A 21,613-nucleotide genomic window follows, 5' to 3' on the forward strand; every position below is an offset into this window, starting at 1 on the left:
TGAAGTGATTACTGGACAATAAATCATACATTAATGAATAATGTTTTCAAAAATGTGTAGACAAGAGAATAATGAACTGGAATTTAAATCAGATGCTACAATGTTTAAAAGCCCTAATATGTTGATTTGCTTACTCTTAAGAGTAGGAAAAAATACTTTAAATATCCATCCATCTTTGTATAACTGGTATGCAGAAGCCACTACTGCCTTGAACAAAACTTACTTAAACTTTGACAACTTGTTCCTTATAAAGAAAACCGACAGTAAACATAATGCAACTAACATCTGATTTCTTAAGTAATTGTTCTAGGATCTATCCATTTGTCACAAATACCACGAAAGAGTTCTTCAAAGTTATAAACCATATAAATCAATGGTATTTCGACGCAATACTGATAACACTGTGGACAGTTTTTCGGACTTCAATTTGGCAATCTCCTTGATAGTGCACAAACCATGGCCAGGATGTGAATGCTTAATTACATTCTTCGATACCTGAGAAAGAAGAATAAAATGTTAAAAAAGTTTTAACAATTTCTGAAATGATCTAATAAGAAAACATCAGTTTCTACTTTATGTGTATAAAACCAAACATAATCCTAGATTATTTAGATTACTTGCATAGAAAGTTAAGACCAGAAAGCAAATCCTTTCAACAGGGACAAAATACAGAGTTGAAATGAATTGGTTAAAGAAGTTGATAGAAAGGGAGGAAAAAAAAAAACCCTTTAAGAAAATAATTTTTGACATTTCTCATTTATTCTTGCTACACAAATGAGGGTATCACTAACATATCAAAATACCTTTAAATAAAAAGAACAAGTAAAAACATTTTTTACAAATACAATAAATATGTTCTAAAACTAAATTTGTTTTTAGGTCCGTGTGAATTTGAACAGGGCTGTAAAGTGTGAAGCAATTATTGGACTACTGGAGTCAGAGTTGGGAAAAAAAAAAGTACTGACTCTATATTATTAATTTACTCAGTGTGTTAAAATGTTCAGTTTCACATATAGTGATTTGATTACTATTTTAAACTATTTTTTTCTTCTGGAGTTTTGATAAAAATATAGTTTCTGAATTTTAAGTTTATTCTTATGTTTAATGTTACGTAAGCCACAACATTGCTACAGCCTTTACCCCTAACTATAACCGGTTAGAGTGCTAAAAAGTAGCCAGATGATTCTTGTATGTTGTGTTGCTTCAATCAACATAGCACATATATTAGTCTAATTACAAAATGATGAGTCAGTGGATGAAAGCCTTTACTTTTTTAATATTTTTAAAATGCAGTTCAGGGTTATGTAAACATATTCCAACAAATATTTTAACATTCTTGAGTACAATAAAATGACCAATAAATCACAGCAAATGGCCACAACATAAACATCATATCCACCTTGAACAGGGTACAAACCCTGCTCTCCTCCAGGAGGAAAAAAAAAGACATTTTTTGTACGCAAATCATTTGCTTAATCAGATTTCTGCCTTGAACTAAGCAACTTACTTATCCACTGAGGCAGTTATATCAAAACAGCACGGTTTTTATATCAACTTAACATAAACCTAGTTTCGTATTTTTGAGAGCCTTAAATGTAAACTGACAAGATCACAAATTTTCTGTTGCTGAAAAAAAAAAAAAAAAAAATCCTGTAGGCGATTCTACCATCATCGTACTTTACAGGAGGAAAGATAGGACCCCAGTGTGCCATAATCCATATACCCTTAGCTTCAGGCTTGGTCTCATTAGACCACAAATCGTGATCTACACTGTCCTCTAAATTAGTGACTTTACACCAGGATAGAAAGCACTTTAAAACAAAGGTGGAGCTATGCTTCAAAATGCTTACAAGTTGCTGGTTTATATACATTTCAAAGCACCACTAATGGCATTAAAATAACGGTTTGACATTGAAATAAAAGTGAAAAACAGGTTCCCTCTCCAGGTCTCTCTTATAAAACATATGTTGACAAATTAGTTTGAAGGGAAGTATTCTATGCATTCAACTTCTTTGCATTTCCTTTATTAACCTAAAAGCTCACAATAGCAAAATATTTTTCTGGATGGCTTTAACATTGTGTAATGTTTTTTAATGTGTTCGTTACTTTTCAATGACATGAATTATTTATGATTCTCTACATGCACTCAACCTTTAAAATGTGTCTACATTCAAACAAATGGCTTACTCTTTGAGGTAAAAAATAAGGAGCATCTGTTTCTATGATTATTCTGTCCAATGGTATCTTTTTCACAGCCTCCTTTGCTTTGGCAGCACTTGAGTAAGTAACAAGTGCAGTGAATCCTACAGACAGATTAGGAAACTCCTGTAGAAAAGGCTCTATTACATCGTAGCTGTCTGTAAAACAGTGCCTAGAATAGAAAAATATGCAATGAGTCAGCAAAAATGTACCACATTAAATATGTTTGGTAGACAGATGCTTTAAATTCACTACTTTTACTTATATACCTTAAAAAGTCTGAAATAGAATGCTTTGAACTTAATATATACATGGAAAACAGGTCCATTTTGAAAAATTACAATATTAGTTATTCCCTAGTATATTTCAATTTGGTTAGTATTTCATTTGTTTACTTGCATGAAAATTATGAAATATTTACCGATGGATTTTGTAGTCTCTAGGTACAAACTTCCTCATAATCTCCAACAAATCCTTGTCCGCATTTCTGCAGTGAATAACAATTGGCTTTCGCATGTCTACAGCCAAACGTAACTGTCGTTCAAATACCTGTGAATTTACAACAATGCATTTTCTCAGTTATTCTTAGGAGAATACCGGACATACCAATTTTATAAAAGCCATACAGTAAAACAATAAGAAAAACTAACAATATTACTCTGATGTAATTATATATTTGCAAATTTACTCATATACATATTTAGGGATGCACCGATTCCGAAACGGGTATCTGGTATCGGCCTCGATACCACATTTTCTAAAGTACTCGTACTCATTAAAAGTCCCCCGATACCGGGGACCGATACCACGGTCTGAGAAATGTCTATGTTTGAGCGGCGTGTAAGGGGTTAATCACAGGCGCCGAGTGCCCGCCCCCAGGCCCCGGCTGCAGCTCAGAGCAGGGAGAAGGCGAGGCGAGACATGTCAGCCGTGTGGAACTATTTCAAAGTGAATGAAGACGACAAAACAAAGGCGGACTGCAAATTGTGCTCAGCGAAATTGTCCAGAGGAGTCTCAAAAGGTAGCGCATTTAACACAAGTAATTTAATCAAGCACCTAAAATCCCAACACGACAACGAGTACAAAGAGTTTACCCACGCTTCTAAACCAACACAACCCACACTACAGCAAACTCTTGCAAGCCGAGAGAAAATGTCCAGAGACAATCCACGTGCTGTGAAAATAACACAGGCAATTATCGAGTACATTGCATTGAGTGACCAGCCACTCTCGGAGGTAGAAAATGTGGGATTCCTGCATCTCCTCCATGTTCTGGAGCCCAGATATGATGTCCCAAGCCGCCGCTACATGACTGACACAGAGCTGCCTAAACTACACGACTCTGTAAAAAAACATCCACAGCCTACTGCAAGCCTCCTCTGCGTTTAGTTTCACCACGGATATTTGGACAAGCAGTGTTAGCCCCGTGTCGCTAATTAGCCTAACCTCCCAGTGGATAGACGAGAGTTTCTTGTTTTTTTTGTTAAACTATATGACTAAAGCCGTTACCTGTAAATTTAAATCATGTTTTTATTAAGTACTCGGTATCGGCGAGTACTGAAATGCAAGTACTCGTTTTCCAAAAAAGTGGTATCGGTGCATCCCTATACATATTATACATATAATATATATATATATTTTTATATATATACACATATATACACACACATACACATACATACACACACACATAATATTATGTATGTATGTACACGCACACATACATTATATACACATATATACTGCGGTGGGTTGGTGCCCTGCCTGGGGTTTGTTTCCTGCCTTGGGCACTGTGTTGGCTGGGATTGGCTCCAGCAGACCCCCGTGACCCTGTAGTTAGGATATAGCGGGTTGGATAATGGATGAATATGTATATTATATACACACACACATATATTCATATTCACGATAAACATCCGGCGCCGCCGTGAGTGGCAGCCTTTTCAGCAGCTTCGTGTATGACTGTATATGTATGTGTACTTTTCTACTTTTATTTTTCTATTTTTATTTATTGATCACTCCTATTACTTTATGTGGACTCGTTCCCTGGACACACTTACTTTTACAACGTGGGCATGGATTTTTACACGCAGAGATTCGCATATTCAAGTACTCAACTTCGAGCGCGGAGAACAAATGCCAGTGCCGGTGTGGTTCCATATTTACCTGACGAGGTAAGAAGGCGGTATCGTGGCAGCAGAGCCGGCACTAAGCTAAAAATGAAGCGGCTTGCGAGAAAGTGGCGTTTCAAGCCTTCGGTGCCTTCTGTGATTCTGGGGAATGTAAACTCAATCTCAAATAAGATCGACGAACTGGCTGCGCTGGTGAAAAATGTCAGGACCTACAGAGAATGCAGTTTGTTGTGTTTTTGCGAAACCTGGCTAAATAACACCATCCCAGATGCCAACGTGGAGCTACCCGGGTTTAGCACAGTTAGAGCGGACAGAGATGCAAGTACCTGTGGGAAGCACAAAGGAGGAGGACTCGCTCTCTATGTTAATACACGGTGGTGTAACTCTGGACACATTAACGTCAAAATCTCCACTTGCTGCAGGGATATCGAACTGTTGGCCGTAAGTTTACGTCCCTACTACTTGCCCAGAGAGTTTGGACATGTCATTGTTGTCATCGTGTATATCCCTCCTCGGGCGGACGAGGAGTCAGCGAGTGACATCATCGATTCTGCTGTTGCTAAGTTACAAACGCAGCACCCTGAGGCGCTTGTGCTAATCGCTGGAGACTTTAACCATGTGACGCTGGACAAAACATTACCTGCATTCTCCCAGTATGTGGACTGTAACACCCGGGGAAATAAGACTATTGATTTACTGTATGCAAACGTTAAAGACGCATACAGCGCCACCCCGCTGCCTGCGCTTGGGAAAGCAGATCATAACCTGGTTCTGCTTCAGCTTCACTATAAACCAAAAGTGAGAGTCCTACCTGTAACCACACGATCATTCAGGAAGTGGACCCCGGAGGCTGAGAATACTCTGAGAGAACTTTTTGGAACTACAGACTGGGATATCCTGCAGGGATTTCATAATGAGAACATTGAAGAAGTTGTTGACTGCACTACTGACTACATCAACTTCTGTATGGACATTGTAGTTCCAGTAAGAACTGTACGCTGCTATGCTAACAACAAGCCATGGATTACAAGTGACATCAAGGGCCTTTTGAACCAGAAGAAAAGGGCTTTTAAAAACGGTGATCAGCATGAGCTCAAGCGCGTGCAGAAGGAACTCCGAGTCCAGCTCAGGGCGGCGAAGGAGCAGTACAGGAGAAAGCTGGAGCAGAAGTTGCAGAATAACAGCATGAAGGAAGTGTGGGATGGGATGAAGATCATCACTGGCTGCAGCTCGAAGCGGGGTACCACCATTGAGAAAGACGTGAAGAGAGCAAACCAAATGAACAACTTCTTTAACAGGTTTGACCACCCTAACCCACTCTCACTCTCACCTCGGAGTATTGCACCCTCCACACATCCTTCTGCTGATACCAGCATAGGAAAGACATCCCCACCCATAATTACAACAGCGCAAGTGAGCAGAGAGCTGAGGAGACTTCGTGCCAGCAAAGCAGCGGGTCCAGATGGAGTATCGCCACGACTGCTGAAGGTCTGTGCATCGGAGCTGGGGGGCCCTCTACAGCGCATCTTCAACCTGAGCCTGGAACAGGGGAAAGTCCCGAGGCTTTGGAAAACATCTTGTATCACCCCAATCCCAAAGGTATCACGTCCTAGTGAGCTGAATGACTTTCGGCCTGTTGCTCTGACATCACATGTGATGAAGACCATGGAGAGGCTGCTGCTTCACCACCTTAGGCCACAGGTTCAACACGCCCTTGACCCTCTGCAGTTTGCATATCAGGAGAAGGTGGGAGCAGAGGATGCCATCATCTATATGCTACACCGATCCCTCTCTCACTTGGACAGAGTAGTGGTGCTGTAAGAATTATGTTTCTAGACTTCTCTAGCGCCTTCAACACAATCCAACCTCTGATCCTTAGGGACAAGCTGACAGAGATGGGATTAGATTCATACCTAGTGGCATGGATCATGGACTAACTTAAAGACAGACCTCAGTATGTGCGTCTTGGGAACTGCACGTCTGACATTGTGGTCAGCAACACAGGAGCGCCACAGGGGACTGTACTTTCTCCGGTCCTGTTCAGCCTATATACATCGGACTTCCAATACAACTCGGAGTCCTGCCATGTGCAAAAGTTCGCTGATGACACTGCTATCGTGGGCTGCATCAGGAATGGGCTGGAGGAGGAGTATAGGGACCTAATCAATGACTTTGTTAAATGGTGCGACTCAAACCACCTACACCTGAACACCAGCAAAACCAAAGAGCTGGTGGTGGATTTTAGGAGGCCCAGACCCCTCATAGACCCAGTGATCATCAAAGGTGACTGTGTGCAGATGGTGCAGACCTATAAATATCTGGGAGTGCAGCTGGATGATAAATTAGACTGGACTGCCAATACTGATGCGCTGTGCAAGAAAGGACAGAGCCGGTTATACTACCTTAGAAGGCTGGCGTCCTTCAACATCTGCAATAAGATGCTGCAGATGTTCTATCAGACAGTTGTGGCGAGCACCCTCTTCTACGCAGTGGTGTGCTGGGGGGGCAGCATTAAGAGGAAAGACGCCTCACGTCTGGACAAACTGGTGAAAAAGGCAAGCTCTATTGTTGGCATGGAGCTGGACAGTTTAACATCTGTGGCAGAGCGAAGGGCGCTCAGCAGGCTCCTATCAATTATGGAGAATCCACTGCATCCACTTAATAGTATCATCTCCAGACAGAAGAGCAGCTTCAGCGACAGACTGCTGTCACTGTCCTGCTCCACTGACAGATTGAGGAGATCGTTTCTCCCCCAAACTATGCGACTCTTCATTTCCACCCAGGGGGGGTAAACGTTAACATTCAACATTATACATAGTTATTGTCTGTTTTTCTGTTTTTCACCTGCATTGTTATTTTTTAATTTAATATTATTTATTGTATCAGTATGCTGCTGCTGAAGAATGTGAATTTCCCATTGGGATTAATAAAGTATCTATCTATCTATCTATCTATCTACATATATACACTTTTTTTTTTTTTTTTTTTTTTACACCATTTTCACATGTTTGGATGTGACAGCTACAAGTATTTAGTCTTAAATATAATACCTCTATACTCTGAATTATTTTATCTATGATCATCATTTTATCATTTACATTTTAAGCAGGCAAGAGTGGCATAATGATACTTGACCTATTAACAGGACTGTTTAGGTTAACTAAAATCATATATACATGTTACTATTACTGCCTGTAACTTATAAAAATTGTTGCAGCTGGATTGATGTAATCATTTCCATAGTGAAGTCACAATAGAGACACACTGAGCCAAGAAGTCCTCCCTATTGGCAGTATTTTCTTCTAGCACTTTGTTGGAACGCCCAGGGAATCATGGGATTTTATCTCTCCAGCACATTCTGGGTCTGCCCCACAGTCTTCTCCAAGTGGGACATGCTTAGTAGACATCCTGTATGAGGTGTCCAGAAGGGTATCATAACTACAAGCCTCATCCCAATTTGGAGAGGCAACAGCTCTACTATCACTTTCTCTCATATTGTAGAGGTCTGCAGTCTTTCAAGGAGAATGGGCCCAGCATCCCTGTGCATAACAGTCATTTTGACTGTGTACTCACAATCTCATTCTTTCTATTTACTCTTCAACGGACTTAAAATATTAAACAATCCAGATGACTAATGCAATCCCTATCCAATTCTGTGTTAAAAGCATGTTTCAAAATTCACAGTCGTTAATTAAATTAGGGTTAATGAAATCAAATTTACCAGATGTCAACAGCACACATCCCTTTCCCCCTTTTTTTTCTTACCTTGTGCTGCTTTAAGATGTCCGTGGAACACTTGTGGGAATAGTCGAGTCCAATCTCACCAAATGCTACTGCTTTTGGATGTCTCATTGCATTGAGGATAGTGCTCTCCTGTGCAACCGAATAGTACTTTGCAAAATGTGGATGACAGCCAAAAGCTGCCCAAATTTGGTCTTCTGCGAGCAAACTCTCCCATAAGTGATCATTGATCAAGTACCTTGGATTACAGAAGTCAGCTATGCACCCCTCATATTCAGTTGGGAAGGTGCTCTTGTATTTGTTCTTAAAGCTGGAAAAAGATCCCTTAAAAGCCAGTTTAGCAAAAAGCATATCCAAGTGACAATGGGTGTCAATAAACCCATGCCTATGCCGTTTCTTTGACATTTCTAAAAAATCATGTACATTTTCTGCATCAGCTTCCTGAGACGTATAATCGGCATCCACACGTAACAATCTACTGCAAGTGTCTTGTGAATATTTTTTTCTTATGCTCATATTTTTCACTGAAAAGTTCAAATCAGAGGAAAAAATAGGCAGAGGAGAACTATGATAAATGGGGGATGTGACATCTATGAGGTCAACGGGTGCCAAAGGACTGCTCTGGGGGTAGTAAGCATAGTAATTAACATTGTTACTATTGCTGTTTTCTTGGTAACAAGAACTGCCCCATGTGTCAGTCAAAGGAGAAGCCTGTATGCTGTTCTGGAAGCCCGTGTTACAGTCCTCCTGTGGGCTGCTCCAATAATTAGACATGTAGAAAGGGCTGCCATAACTCTCATTTGAAAATGTTGATTCTTCATGTTGGTCCTTCTTCAAATGTGTTGAGTTAGAGCAAAATACATCTTGTGAAAAAGTCTTTACATCAATTTTGTCACCATCATCATCTGACCAGTCAGGATCATCTAATTCATCTTCTTTTGATACAATGTCCTGTTAAAAGTAAAAATATAATCAATTGTTTTTGATTTTCCAACCCTTTAAATAGGCATTTAACCCACTTTGTGAAATCTCTCCCAAATAAACCACTACAGCTTTGAGTATTTTAAAGCAGTTTCCGTAACCCTTCCTAACCTCCAGAGGGAATGCACGAAGAACCCAAAATGAGATGAGTGAAAGAAAACATCTAGAAACACAATAACATTTACTACAACATGTACTATTTACAATATGTAATATTTTGATTCTGAAAAATAAAAAGGACAAAAAGAAATGGGCAGAGATAGTCCATACTTAAAATACAAAAGCAAAAGGTGCCTGGACAGAAATAGGAAAAAAATGTTAAAAAATCTGAGCAACACCATTTTATGTACTTCTAAACAAGTGAAACCAAAAAAAAAATTCAAATCCCATACCTTGTTAAACTTTTCTGGAAGACTGACCTCTCTTTTGTATTCTACATCCCTGAAGTCCAGAGGAGCAGTATTACTCACATTATGTTCCCTCTCTAACAGTTTCTTTTTATCGTTTGTCCCCGGTGAGGGAAAAGAATATTTTCCATGAGCTGTCTTGTGCTCTTCAACATCTTCATTATCCTGATTTCTCTTTTCTTTTTCAGATTTCTTCTGATATTTACTTAGTACGTCTTTTCCAAATAATGCAGAAATTGCCTTGAAATAAATTAGTTTCCCCCCTTCTTCATTGCCAACACTTTTTCTTTTGCATTTCAGAGACTGGTTTACAGATTTCTTCTCTGAACATTCAGATGAAGCAAAACTATAGTTTGGTGAATTTTCAGTAGTTTCTATCTGCTAAAAAAAACACCAATGAAGTCAATGTGCATGCAATTTAATTTTTTAACAAAACATGCAACAAAAGTTGCAATAGTTTGAGAATTTTTGCAGATAGGAGTTATTAATTAACTGATAAAACAAAGTTATACCATGATATCCTGCAAAATGTGGTTTTGTCATCCTTGCTTATAAACCCACCAAACACATAGAAATCGTCAAAAGTCATGGTCTGGACACATGCGCCCTTATAGACTGTACTTCAATTCACACTATAATATATGCAGTAATTTTTACATTATACAAGCTCCCACTGTCTACATTTTTAAATTGTGCATGCTAATACATTTCAGTATTGTTTGGTTACCACTAATAAAAACTGTGGTATAAAATAAATATTTATCCTATTTTACAGTGGGTGGGGGATAAAATTCTACTTCCTCACTAAGTAAAGAAGACCCAATGTTTCAGCTGTTAAGCCATTGGTTACATCTTAGTGTGCTCATCATTACCAGACAAAATGGATGGCTTCAGAGAGGAAGAGTGATTTATTTCATGACAGTGTCAAATAAAAATAATGAGTAAGTATTCAAGAAAAAAAAAAAAAATGTCATGCATGGGGTGAATGTTTCAACACTCAAAATGAAGCATGCCAACAACACAAAAGGGTAAAACTGAAACTTTGCTATAATAAGTCTATAACAATAAAAGTTACTTTTACATTTATTAGATGCTTTTATCCAATGCACTTTACAAATTGCAAATAAAGTAAAAGACAATGAATATCAAGGCACTTATTCAAGTGCTAAGCTACAATATCAGTTATTGACAGGTGCAAATTGAATAAACATGTAATGCCAAGCAACATACAGTACAATTGCAGGGGAAGGGGGTAACTAACCACTTAAAATTCACAAATTCATCGATTAGAAGTTACTTGAAATTTCCCCGAAATATTTTATGCCAACTATAGTGGTACATCAATCCAACCACCCATCTTCTAAATCCACTTTATCCCGAGCAGGGTTGTGGGGGAATTGAAGTCTGTCTCTTTTAATATTTATTAAAGGGTAAATTACTTTTTCTTAAATTTAACATACTGTACACCTGCTGCTATTAACCATGATAGAATACACTTAAGGATGCATTACGGAATTCACAAGATGTGAACAGAATTAAATTACCTTATGGTTTTGAGAATCAGGACTGCTTTCAACGTCTTTCCAGAACAATTTTTTACATATTTGTAAATTGTTCTTACTGTAGAGCCCAGATGTCCCTGGTTCAGAAAAGGATGGAGTTTCCACACGTGTCACTTTTTTGTCTTCTGGGCTCATCATTTTCAGGCAGACCTTTGGGAAATTAAAGGAAATTTTTGAGTTAATAATCTAGAAATGTAGAAGTAACTTGTTTGAGATATTCTTGAATTTTCTGGGTCACTCTAAAGTTTTTTAAACAGCTATTTTTTGGGCTGCCACTACAAATTACGAGATCAAGCTACTACAGAAAACATCTCAAAAATAATTTTATTGTAATGCATGGAAGTTCATTTTGGCACACATAGTTTAGGTAAATAAAAATAATTACTGATAGAGGGAATAAAATTAAACAATTCAGATTTAACAACTAACCAAATCATTGAAAATCATGAGCTAATCACTTTCCAAATGCCTTATTATGAAAGGGAAAGAAGATAAATTCTTACCAATATGAATCAAATGAACTATATTTATCCTGACTCATTTTGTTATACTTATACAAAACATTTTTTGAAATCTATTATATATTATATGTCTCTAACAGAACAGGTTAACCAGCTATAAACAAACTGTTGTTTTAAAGGCCCAAAATTACTCCATCCCACCCTACAAAATGACATTTCGATTCACACACAATTATAAACATTTCTTAAAAAAATAAATGACAATCAGCAACAGAGAAAAGCAAGAACAAAATCAAACCTCTAAAGTGTACACTAAACATGCCTACTCTACAAAGTGTGAGAAATTAACTAATGTAATCAGCCATAATGGACTGAGCAAATTACACCAGAAAATACCAAATACAGATTAAAGTTATGTTCAATTAAATTTTTTTAGAAAGATTCATTTAAGCTCCCCTAGACTTTCTCATACACTCAGATATGGGGATGGATATTTGATGAATAAACCACAAGACAATGATTTTTATATTATGTACATTAAAGAACCATCAACAACAAATCAAATAAGTCATATATTTGACAATTATTAGAAAAGTAAAGTTGAAAAAAAATCAGACTCTGCAGCTGCATGAATAAAGTACCACTTCCGGTTTGCAGAAATACATCAAAAGTTGATAGAAATTTTTTTATTTTACCTAATACTTGTATGCAAAATGATATCCAACCTAAGTGAAAGCGTACTTTACACACAATTCCAAAAATGGTATTTTTGAACTCTGGGAGATCTAAAACGCTGAGATTTCATCAAAATTGAATTTTTTGACGATTACAACACTTTCCCTATACAAGAAAGTAAAAAGCAAGCCAGTAAGAAACAGAATTATACTGAATTGGTTGCTGAGGTGAGATTATGTGGTTGGCAGGATTTTATTAGCCTAATGGAGAAAGTGTAACTGGATTTGTTGCCAAATTGACCCGGTCACTGCTGTTGGAATTCAATATTAGGGGTTGGGTTGTTGAGCGTGCATTTATAAACTTAACCGAGGTAGCAAAAAGTGCCAGTCCGTGGTTGTGATCTAGGAGGCAACAGAGCGTTTGGGGAAAGGAGAGCTAAACTTGGTGGTACTCAGTGTTATGATCAGTATTATTATTAAGCAGAGCCATTGTAATTTCGAACAGTTTGAGTCACCAGTATTCTGCTAGGAGCATGGAGGGGGAATGGGTTTGGGATGCCGGATCTCACTCATGGACCTTCTGGTGGGGTTGTGGGCTTAATTCAATGAAACACAAAAGAAAGGTGCCCAAGTGAAGTGCCTACAGTAAAATGGAGTGAATTGTGCTGAGCTAAAGTAACATACAGATGTGGGTAGGCAGGGTGAGGTGGGTTGTGTTGGTGGAATTAGTGGTTAGTGTGCAGCCACATGATATCCGTACAAGGCATGTAACATCTTACCCTATATATTAATGCATTCATTCAAATATTAAGGATATTGGAATTTGATTAGACAAGTGAAAAAAATGGAAATTTCAGTTCAACATTTACTAACAGTCAAAATAAAATTATAGATTTATCTAAGACAGCAATATGGCTATTGTTAAAATAAATCCTACAGATTGCTCAACCTGCAGGACTTATTTTATTGCTCAATCTTTCCAATTAAAAACGTGTTGCTTACAGCCACGTACACATTTAAGTGTTAATTTAACACTGGAGATGTTACTGTATATAACTCCATACAAGTCAGTATGGGAGGACATTTCTTTTCAACTTGTCAAAATGAAAACGCAGATAGCGGAAGACATGGAAAAAGATGATCTGCTGTGGCAATCCCTAACAGGAGCAGCCGAGAGGAGGAGAAAATGATATCTCCAAATTGAATTCTGCCAGATCAAACCGTAACTCCCAGCAGATGCCCGCTCTGGTTTGAAGACAACCGTTTGGTCGGCTTGTGCATGTCTAGTAAGTCTGATTACCTGATGCAGCCGTACACGTGGGACATTGTAAAGCAGCTCTATTAGGTACAGATACACCTCCACGATAAAACATATTAAAATTAGGATGTAGTACGACCGCTTAAATGTTAGAATAGCTTGACCTACCAAACTGTCCGGTCTACATTGAGGAGGAGGAGTGAACAAGAAGAGCGCCGAACTTCACCCCATGGAAAGCGCGCGCGCGGCTTTTTTCAACCCGGAACGGAAACAGCGACGCCCAACCTCCCGCCCTTTTTTTTAAGTTGGACTTTTCCTTATAACAGTATACATTATATTTACACATAATAAACTTAAACTAGACCCGGAACATCAACGAGCCATCATAAAATGCACATTAATATGGATCGAGTTCGTTCGTAACTCCTTGCTCTCAATTTCACACGCTGGACAAACATTTCATTTACGCATAAGCGGTGCAGTAAGACGTGCCGTGTAGCGATTTAATCCAATTGGCTATTTTCCCAACATAATACATTCATTATACAAACATATTTAATATTATGCGGTGGAAATATGTAACTCGCCACTCGCGGACTGAAGAGCTGACATCCAAATAAAAAAAAATGTAAAAATAAGATGAAGAAAACGTGTCGGTGACAAACACGCCCGAATGGACTTACTCAGCAAAACTCACAGCGTATGCTTTGTTATGTTTGAATAAACTAAATATACATAAAACACAACAAAAAAGATAAATGTATGTTTACTTACCTGCGGAACCAACAACTGTGTTTACTGGAGGAAAAATCAATGAAATAAAGTAACGATCAGTTGATCCGGACGTGGAGGACTAGAACCCAATGACAGGAAACGGCTACGTCACTGGACCGGAACCTCCGTGCAAACTGAGCGGCGGCACGTGACGCCGTTTCCTGGGCAGCAGGTGTGTCACGGGGTTGCAAGGTCAGGACGGGGTTCCTCATTGGGGGGGAATCAGGGCTATAGGGTGAAAAAAAATTGGTGGTGGCAAATATAAAATGGGGGTATTTCTTAAAATAAGTTGGGGATTTTTTTTTTTTAAATAAAATTATTTCCAATGGAAACAGACTTCCATACCTTCCACATTTACTAAACCCCCAAATGCTTGATGAAACCATCATCCAGCAATAGCCAATATGCTGAACAGCCCCTTGTCACGGCTTCGCCAACTCATGTCAAAGCTCTGGTGTAATTAGTCTGGTCGGGTCACAGTAGTCGAGACAGGTCGGGGATTGATGAGCCATCAGACAGCGCCATGCATATGGATGATCATTCGTATCGAAATTAAATGCAATCTAACGTGTCAACTAGGTTATGATTTAAACGATTACCTTTGCTTTTCTAAACGATATTTGTAAATATCCCCTATATACTGCAAACCTATGGCATAAGAATGTACATTGAAAGTCAAAGAGAGTTTTTCTTCAGAATAATTTAAAACATTTTATTATAACTACAGCATTAGCTATATTTTAATTAAAATACGTAAATCATATGCAAAAAAACACCTTATCTTTTTAAGGAAACAGAGTCGTGTTAGTGTGGGTCCTACCAGTATATCAATCTTTTATAAATCTTGCATTTAAACTCACTCTATGTTCTGCTAGTCTGGTTTTCAAATTGTAATGTCCCCAACAAAAACAGAATAAATCAAATTGTAAAATGGAACATCAATAAATAAATAACAAGGTCCCATACCCCAAAGATGTCTGTTTTAGGTTATATGGATTTCAGTTATTTTTAGGGTTGACTTTCAAATACTTCTCTTGCCATACAAAGTTGTAAATGGTATAAATACCCCATACATAATCCATTGTTGCCTGTATCCCAGAACATACAGTGTACTGCACTTGCTAGTTAATGGAAAGCTACAAAGATTGGATATAATAGTTCTGCCATACGTTACTAATTTGTTTTCATTTTTCATTCATCTAGACCAGGGGTAGGCAACGTCGGTCCTGGAGTGCCACAGTATGTGCAGGTTTTTGTTCCAACCTAGTTCCTTAACGAGAACTCAATTATTGCTGATGAAGCACATATTGCTTAAGTGACATTTTAATGCTTCATTTTAGTGGTCTCGCTTGTTAAGGTTCTCCAACCTTAATTGCTTATTTCAATCTTAAACTGCTGCATTCCGTGTTTTAATTGCTCCTTATTAGCAATAAGATGTAAAAGACAAAGCAGCCAGCAGTTCTCCAGCTAGCTTTTTTCCAATTACATCTGTGTGTGTTCATCATGCACTGTTTGATTTAATAAAACACTTAATAGAAAAATGTGACAGACTGAAAATTATCTGTTTTTATGCTTCAAATCATTTGGATGATATCCTTGGAAAGGAAAAAAATCTACGATATAAAAGCCTTACATTGCACAGACTAACAAGCCATAAAATTAAATAAGGTCTGAGATTGGCAATGATTGGTTTCTAATTAAGCAATTGGTTTGGAATGAAAACCTGTAGCCACTGCGGCTCACCAGGACCGACGTTGCCTACCCCTGTTTTACATCTTATTGCTAATAAGGAGCAATTAAAACACTGAATGCAGCAGTTTAAGATTGAAATAAGCAATTAAGGTTGGAGAACCTTAACAAGCGAGACCACTAAAATGAAGCATCAAAATGTCACTTAAGCAATATGTGCTTCATCAGCAATAATTGAGTTCTCGTTAAGGAACTGGGTTGGAACAAAAACCTGCAAATACTGTGGCACTCCAGGACCGACGTTGCCTACCCCTGATCTAGACCATGGGTGTCGAACTCCAGGCCTGGAGGGCCTCAGTGGCTGCAAGTTTTCATTCTGACCCTTTTCCTAATTAGTGACCAGTTTTCAGTGCTAATTAACTCCATTTCCCTTCATTTTAATAGCCCTGTTTTTAAGGATTCAGTCCTCTCAATTGATTCTTTTCTTCATTAAATGGCAGCCAAACAGAAATGAGACGTGAAACAAGCCAACAGATGACCAGCTAAACTGGAGTTTCAACCTCCAACCAATTTCACTCCAACCAGTTTCTTAATGAGAAGCCAGTTCTTGCTGTTAATTAAACCCGTTACTTAATTCCACGGCTTGCTGCGGCTCCCATTCTGCTACAGCAGACATTTCCCAAACTGTTAATTTTCTATTTCTGATTATTGACCTGAGAGATCAACCTTACAGAGACTCTAACCTTTCTTTATGTTCAGATAATGTGGTTAACTGGTCACCTGTTTGCTTGTTTTGTGTCTCATTATTGTTTGGCTGCTAATTAAGGAAATAGAAAGAACTAAGGGGTCTGAGTCGAGTTAATTAAAACTAAGGAAAAAGAAGTTAGCAGAAAAAACAGGTCACTAATTAAGAAGGTGGTTAGAATGAAAACCCACAGCCATTGCGACCATCCAGGACTGGGGTTCGACACCCCTGATCTGGACTTTAAACAGGGTGTCCCCAGGAGCATCAGCATTGGATATGTGTATATATACAGTATATATATATATTCATATATATATATATATATATATATATATATATATATATATATATATATACAGTATATATATATATATTCACGTATCGTCTCCTTCCAAGCCTTCCAAGATTTTTTTATGATATATATATATATATATATATATATTTACAATGGGTAGCGCTGCTGCCTCACAGTAAGGAGACCTGGGTTCGCTTCCCGGGTCCTCCCTGCGTGGAGTTTGCATGTTCTCCCTGTGTCTGCGTGGGTTTCCTCCGGGTGCTCCGGTTTCCTCCCACAGTCCAAAGACATGCAGGTTAGGTGCATTGGCGATCCCAAATTGTCCCTAGTGTGTGCTTGGTGTGTGGGTGTGTGTGTGCGCGCCCTGCGGTGGGCTTGCGCCCTGCCTGGGGTTTGTTTCCTGCCTTGCACCCTGTGTTGGCTGGGATTGGCTCCAGCAGACCCCCGTGACCCTGTAGTTGGGATATAGCGGGTTAGATAATGGATGGATCGATATATTTACAGTATATACACAGTATATATATATCTATATACAGACTTGCACTTGCACACACACACACACACACACACACACGTATATACACTAATGATCAAAAGTTTTAGAACACCTCAGTTTTTCCAGGTTTTCTTCAAATGCAATGAATGACCTACAATAGTGAAAAGGTACGCAGTAAACTGCCAGAGGTTTTAATTTAAAGTTTAGGTTAGTAAAAACTGAATAAAAGAAAATTTCAGAATATTACAAATGGCTCTTCATCAGGGAACAACTAATAGGTTACAACCTACAGTCCAGATGCTCTACAGCCGTCAAAGTAAATGAAGCCTTGCAAGTTGAAGCAAACAATTTGCCCAGGTGTCCCAGCTTGTGTTGATTACTTACAAACCCTCTGTGTGTCTTAAAGCAGAGTTAGAACAGACTGAGTCATTCATTGTATTTGAACTGATTCAATTTGGAAAATAAAAAAATGGAAAAAACAGAGGTGTTCTAAAACTTTGGACCGGTAGTGTATATAAATATAATAATATATGTATAGATATATAGATAGATAACAAACCATAATAGAGTGTTTTCTTTTTAACAAAGTAATTACAGCAACTGAATGTTAAAAAAGTTCAGTTTCATATTTCATTTGTTTAATCTGATTTGTTATTTATTTGAAAATGAAATTGTATTTGGGTTGCATGAATGAACGACTCGTGGTAAGTGAGCAGTATTCACCAATATTTTCTTTTCACTGAGCTGTTATTTTCCCAAGTCTCTGAAACTTGTTTTACTATGACACCTACTCAAAGTGTCTCTGATTTAGTTTCATTCATATGCTACACATATAAATAAGTTTCAAAAATACATAACCTCTATCTATGGTAAAAATAATGCTGTTTTAACTGCATAGTACAAAAAGACATTTTTTTCTTTACCTTTGATGCTGGCCTGTGCCTGCTTCTGCACAGAGACTTCTCCTGATGCATTGTGCACGTAGTCCTAATGTATTTTACTTTAATATTATATAAATCTTAACTTGAGTACTTCATTTAACATGCATTAACATTCCAGAAAATGAAGGAAGGAAAGGAACATCTGCATTATAGAGTAACTATTAACTTTCACTTTCTTACAAAGTGCACTTTTCTTTAGCGGTAATGGCATGCACTAATGGTGGATTGTAGGCGGAGGGACCGTGTCACAGAGAGCTGTGCAACCTTCAGAATTCTGCCAAGCTGTACCAATCTTAGCTCTTTTTGATTTCCTCCCCCAATGTTTGTGCCAGTAGTCAGCTCTTATCTCATTAAAGGAATGTTGTAGATGTGTTGGCATACTTTTAGCGCTTTCCACAATTGTTTTCTTAGTTATGCAGTTGAGTAGGCTTAAAACTGGACTGTTAGTTCTGCCATCTCTCATCTCCAGGGATCTGGGTTCGATTTCTGAGGAGATCACTGCATTGAAAGAGCACTGAGAAAGAATCCTAAAGGCACAACAACAGTGAATATGAAGTTTCAGACACTAAAGGGAGTGGAAGTATTGGAAAAAGGAATCTGCTTGTGTAAATAAATACATTAACAGGAACATTCTGATGTGTATGATACAGGAGGCAATACAAACCTACAGCGCTTTTGGTTTTCCCAGTCCAGTAGTTCCGACCCAGCAGCACCTCTTCATAGAGAATTGTGAGAGTGCATGAAAGGATCAATCTGTATCAAACATGTTTTTATAATACAGGAGTCAGCAGAAGTAGGTTTACAGTTGTGAGAATGCGAAACAGAGTTTATTCTTGTATTATTATTTATTTATCATTTTTTGTATTATTTATCTTGTTATTTGTTGTCTTCTTCTTAAAGCTATTGTAATAATCATAACTTGCATGTCATTTTCCATACAAACAACTGTTAACCTACTTTTTGCCCACCCCTATATAAACATATCATTTTCAAACCCGCTTAATCCAATTCAGGGTCATGGAGACTTATAATTATAATAATAAAAGTAATACATTTGATTTATATAGCACCTTTGCCACCCTCTCCTCTCTCTCTGTTTTCCATGCCCAAGGCACTTGAACGTAGGGTCTAGGACTGAAGACTTAGGTTCAGTCTTGACACTCTTTACTACTTGTTGTAACTCAGATTTACCAGCTTTGAATTTAGCCCCATCTCCTTCTTTAAAAGTATATATATATATATATATATATATATATATATATATATATATATATATATATATATATATATATATATATATATATGATTTTATTTTGAGGTTGAATGAAGCCAAGCTGGGCGGCACGGTGGCGCAGTGGGTAGCGCTGCTGCCTCGCAGTTGGGAGACCTGGGGACCCGGGTTCACCTCCCGGGTCCTCCCTGCGTGGAGTTTGCATGTTCTCCCCGTGTCTGCATGGGTTTCCTCCGGGTGCTCCGGTTTCCTCCCACAGTCCAAAGACATGCAGGTTAGGTGGATTGGCAATTCTAAATTGGCCCTAGAGTGTGCTTGGTGTGTGGGTGTGCTTGTGTGTGTCCTGCGGTGGGTTGGTACCCTGCCCAGGATTGGTTCCTGCCTTGCGCCCTGTGTTGGCTGGGATTGGCTCCAGCAGACCCCTGTGACCCTGTGTTCGGATTCAGCGGGTTGGACAATGGATGGATGGATGAAGCCAAGCCCCCCCTTATAGGCCTGTGTAGGCTAAAGCAGGCCAGCAGAGTTTGTTGTCAGGCTGCCTATTTCTGGGTAAACTTGGATATGCCCTGCTCTGGTTTATTGGTCTTTTACAAGGCCTCACGCCATTTTACTATTTTTGATTTTGTACATTCAGTGACAACACGGTTCATGTACTTACTTCCTTTGATACTCTGGATGAAACAGAAGGTGACATGTACCTGACATAAGGCCATTGCCTAGACACTGTGTCCTGTACCTTATGTGCTAGTACACATCAATTAATAATAATAATAATAAATTTTATTTATATAGCGCCTTTCCAATGCTCAAGGCACTTAACTAAGGCCATTCACTTCTTCCTCTTCTGATCAGGCAGTGATTCCTGAAGAAGAGATACACCACTGCTCATCTTTCATGCCTTTTTGCAGTCCCAAGTGACATTTGTTCTTTGATTGATGATCAATTCAAAATAATGGGCAGCTGAAGAGATCCTTTCAGTCAACACAATACATCATTTGAGTTACAGAGCAAATTATTTCATTTATTCAATTCCAACGGCAATGTATGTCCAACTGGTTGTCTTAGACCTGCATTTCTACAAAGGTGTGTGTGGGGAGTGTAGCCTTTTTTGTAGTAGCAACAGCCATTTAGAAACATCTAAAGTGTCCCTTCATTAAAAGTCCGATACTTTAAATATACCATCTATTCCCCACCCAGTTTCCAGGTTGATACATTTACAATTGCATTCTCTGGATTTGTATGTTCTGTTCCAATTCTTGGATAACAACTCAACCCCTAAAAGAAGAACTTTTTATTAAATTATTTGGTTTTGTTGACTTTGGAGCTTTAAAAGAATAATAAATATGATAAAAGTTTTCAAAGCTGTGAAAATTTATTTATCTTTTAGAATCTGCTGCAGTCACTCTTTTATCCTTTTCTTCAGATTTTCGGTATGCCAAGTGCAGTTTTGTATGCCCCAAAACTGTAAGCAGCAACTGAAACAAGAAAGAGAAACAACTGTCACTGCAAAACATGGTCACAGTTAAAACAAAGAAGAAGATTGTTAAAATTATTAAAAAAAAAAAAAAAAAAAACAGGATCTAACTTGTTGAGAAAGGCAATGATAAGAAATGAATACATTTGCAAAGATTAATTTAGCTGCAGTTAGAAACAGGAGTCCCCGTGGACTATGATGTTTGCTGATGACATTGTGATCTGTAGCGATAGTAGGGAGCAGGTTGAGGAGACCCTGGAGAGGTGGAGATCTGCTCTAGAGAGGAGAGGAATGAAAGTCAGTAGGAACAAAACAGAATACATGTGTGTAAATGAGAGGGAGGTCAGTGGAATGATGAGGATGAAGGGAGTAGAGCTGGTGAAGGTGGATGAGTTTAAATACTTGGGATCAACAGTACAGAGTAATGGGGACTGTGGAAGAGAGGTGAAAAAGAGAGTGCAGGCAGGGTGGAATGGGTGGAGAAGAGTGTCAGGAGTAATTTGTGACAGATGGATATCAGCAAGAGTGAAAGGGAAGGTCTACAGGACGGTAG

General features: G+C 38.4%; 1 protein-coding gene across 3 annotated transcripts; it reads right to left on the minus strand.

Moving 5' to 3' along the window:
- Window positions 1–159: 159 nt before the first annotated feature.
- Window positions 160–18,547, minus strand: tatdn2 (TatD DNase domain containing 2). 3 transcript variants are annotated; one of them, XM_051921010.1, is made up of 7 exons: window positions 18,338–18,547; window positions 11,005–11,172; window positions 9,446–9,841; window positions 8,097–9,023; window positions 2,621–2,748; window positions 2,188–2,371; window positions 160–495 (listed from the first exon to the last, which is right to left on the minus strand). In XM_051921010.1, the coding sequence occupies exons 1-7, from the start codon at window positions 18,386–18,388 to the stop codon at window positions 355–357; spliced, it is 1,995 nt and encodes a 664-aa protein (XP_051776970.1). In that variant the 5' UTR covers window positions 18,389–18,547; the 3' UTR covers window positions 160–354. The 3 variants fall into 3 exon arrangements, with proteins under 3 accessions (XP_051776970.1, XP_051776971.1, XP_028680838.1); XM_051921011.1 differs by having other exon boundaries at window positions 9,446–9,838; window positions 18,338–18,546; XM_028825005.2 differs by lacking the exon at window positions 18,338–18,547 and adding an exon at window positions 14,190–14,385.
- Between the last annotated feature and the right edge of the window lie 3,066 nt (window positions 18,548–21,613).

Source organism: Erpetoichthys calabaricus, chromosome 18 (assembly GCF_900747795.2).
Source record: "Erpetoichthys calabaricus chromosome 18, fErpCal1.3, whole genome shotgun sequence".
Classification (NCBI taxonomy): Eukaryota; Metazoa; Chordata; class Cladistia; order Polypteriformes; family Polypteridae; genus Erpetoichthys; species Erpetoichthys calabaricus.

Excerpts from the sequence above, each read along its gene's own strand:
- tatdn2 (XM_051921010.1), bottom strand. The coding sequence starts at position 18,388 with ATGCATCAGGAGAAGTCTCTGTGCAGAAGCAGGCACAGGCCAGCATCA. Across the intron at positions 2,372-2,620 it reads AGAGACTACAAAATCCATCG|GCACTGTTTTACAGACAGCT; the intron begins GTAAATATTTCA and ends TTTCTATTCTAG. Across the intron at positions 496-2,187 it reads CTTATTTTTTACCTCAAAGA|GTATCGAAGAATGTAATTAA; the intron begins GTAAGCCATTTG and ends CTTCTTTCTCAG.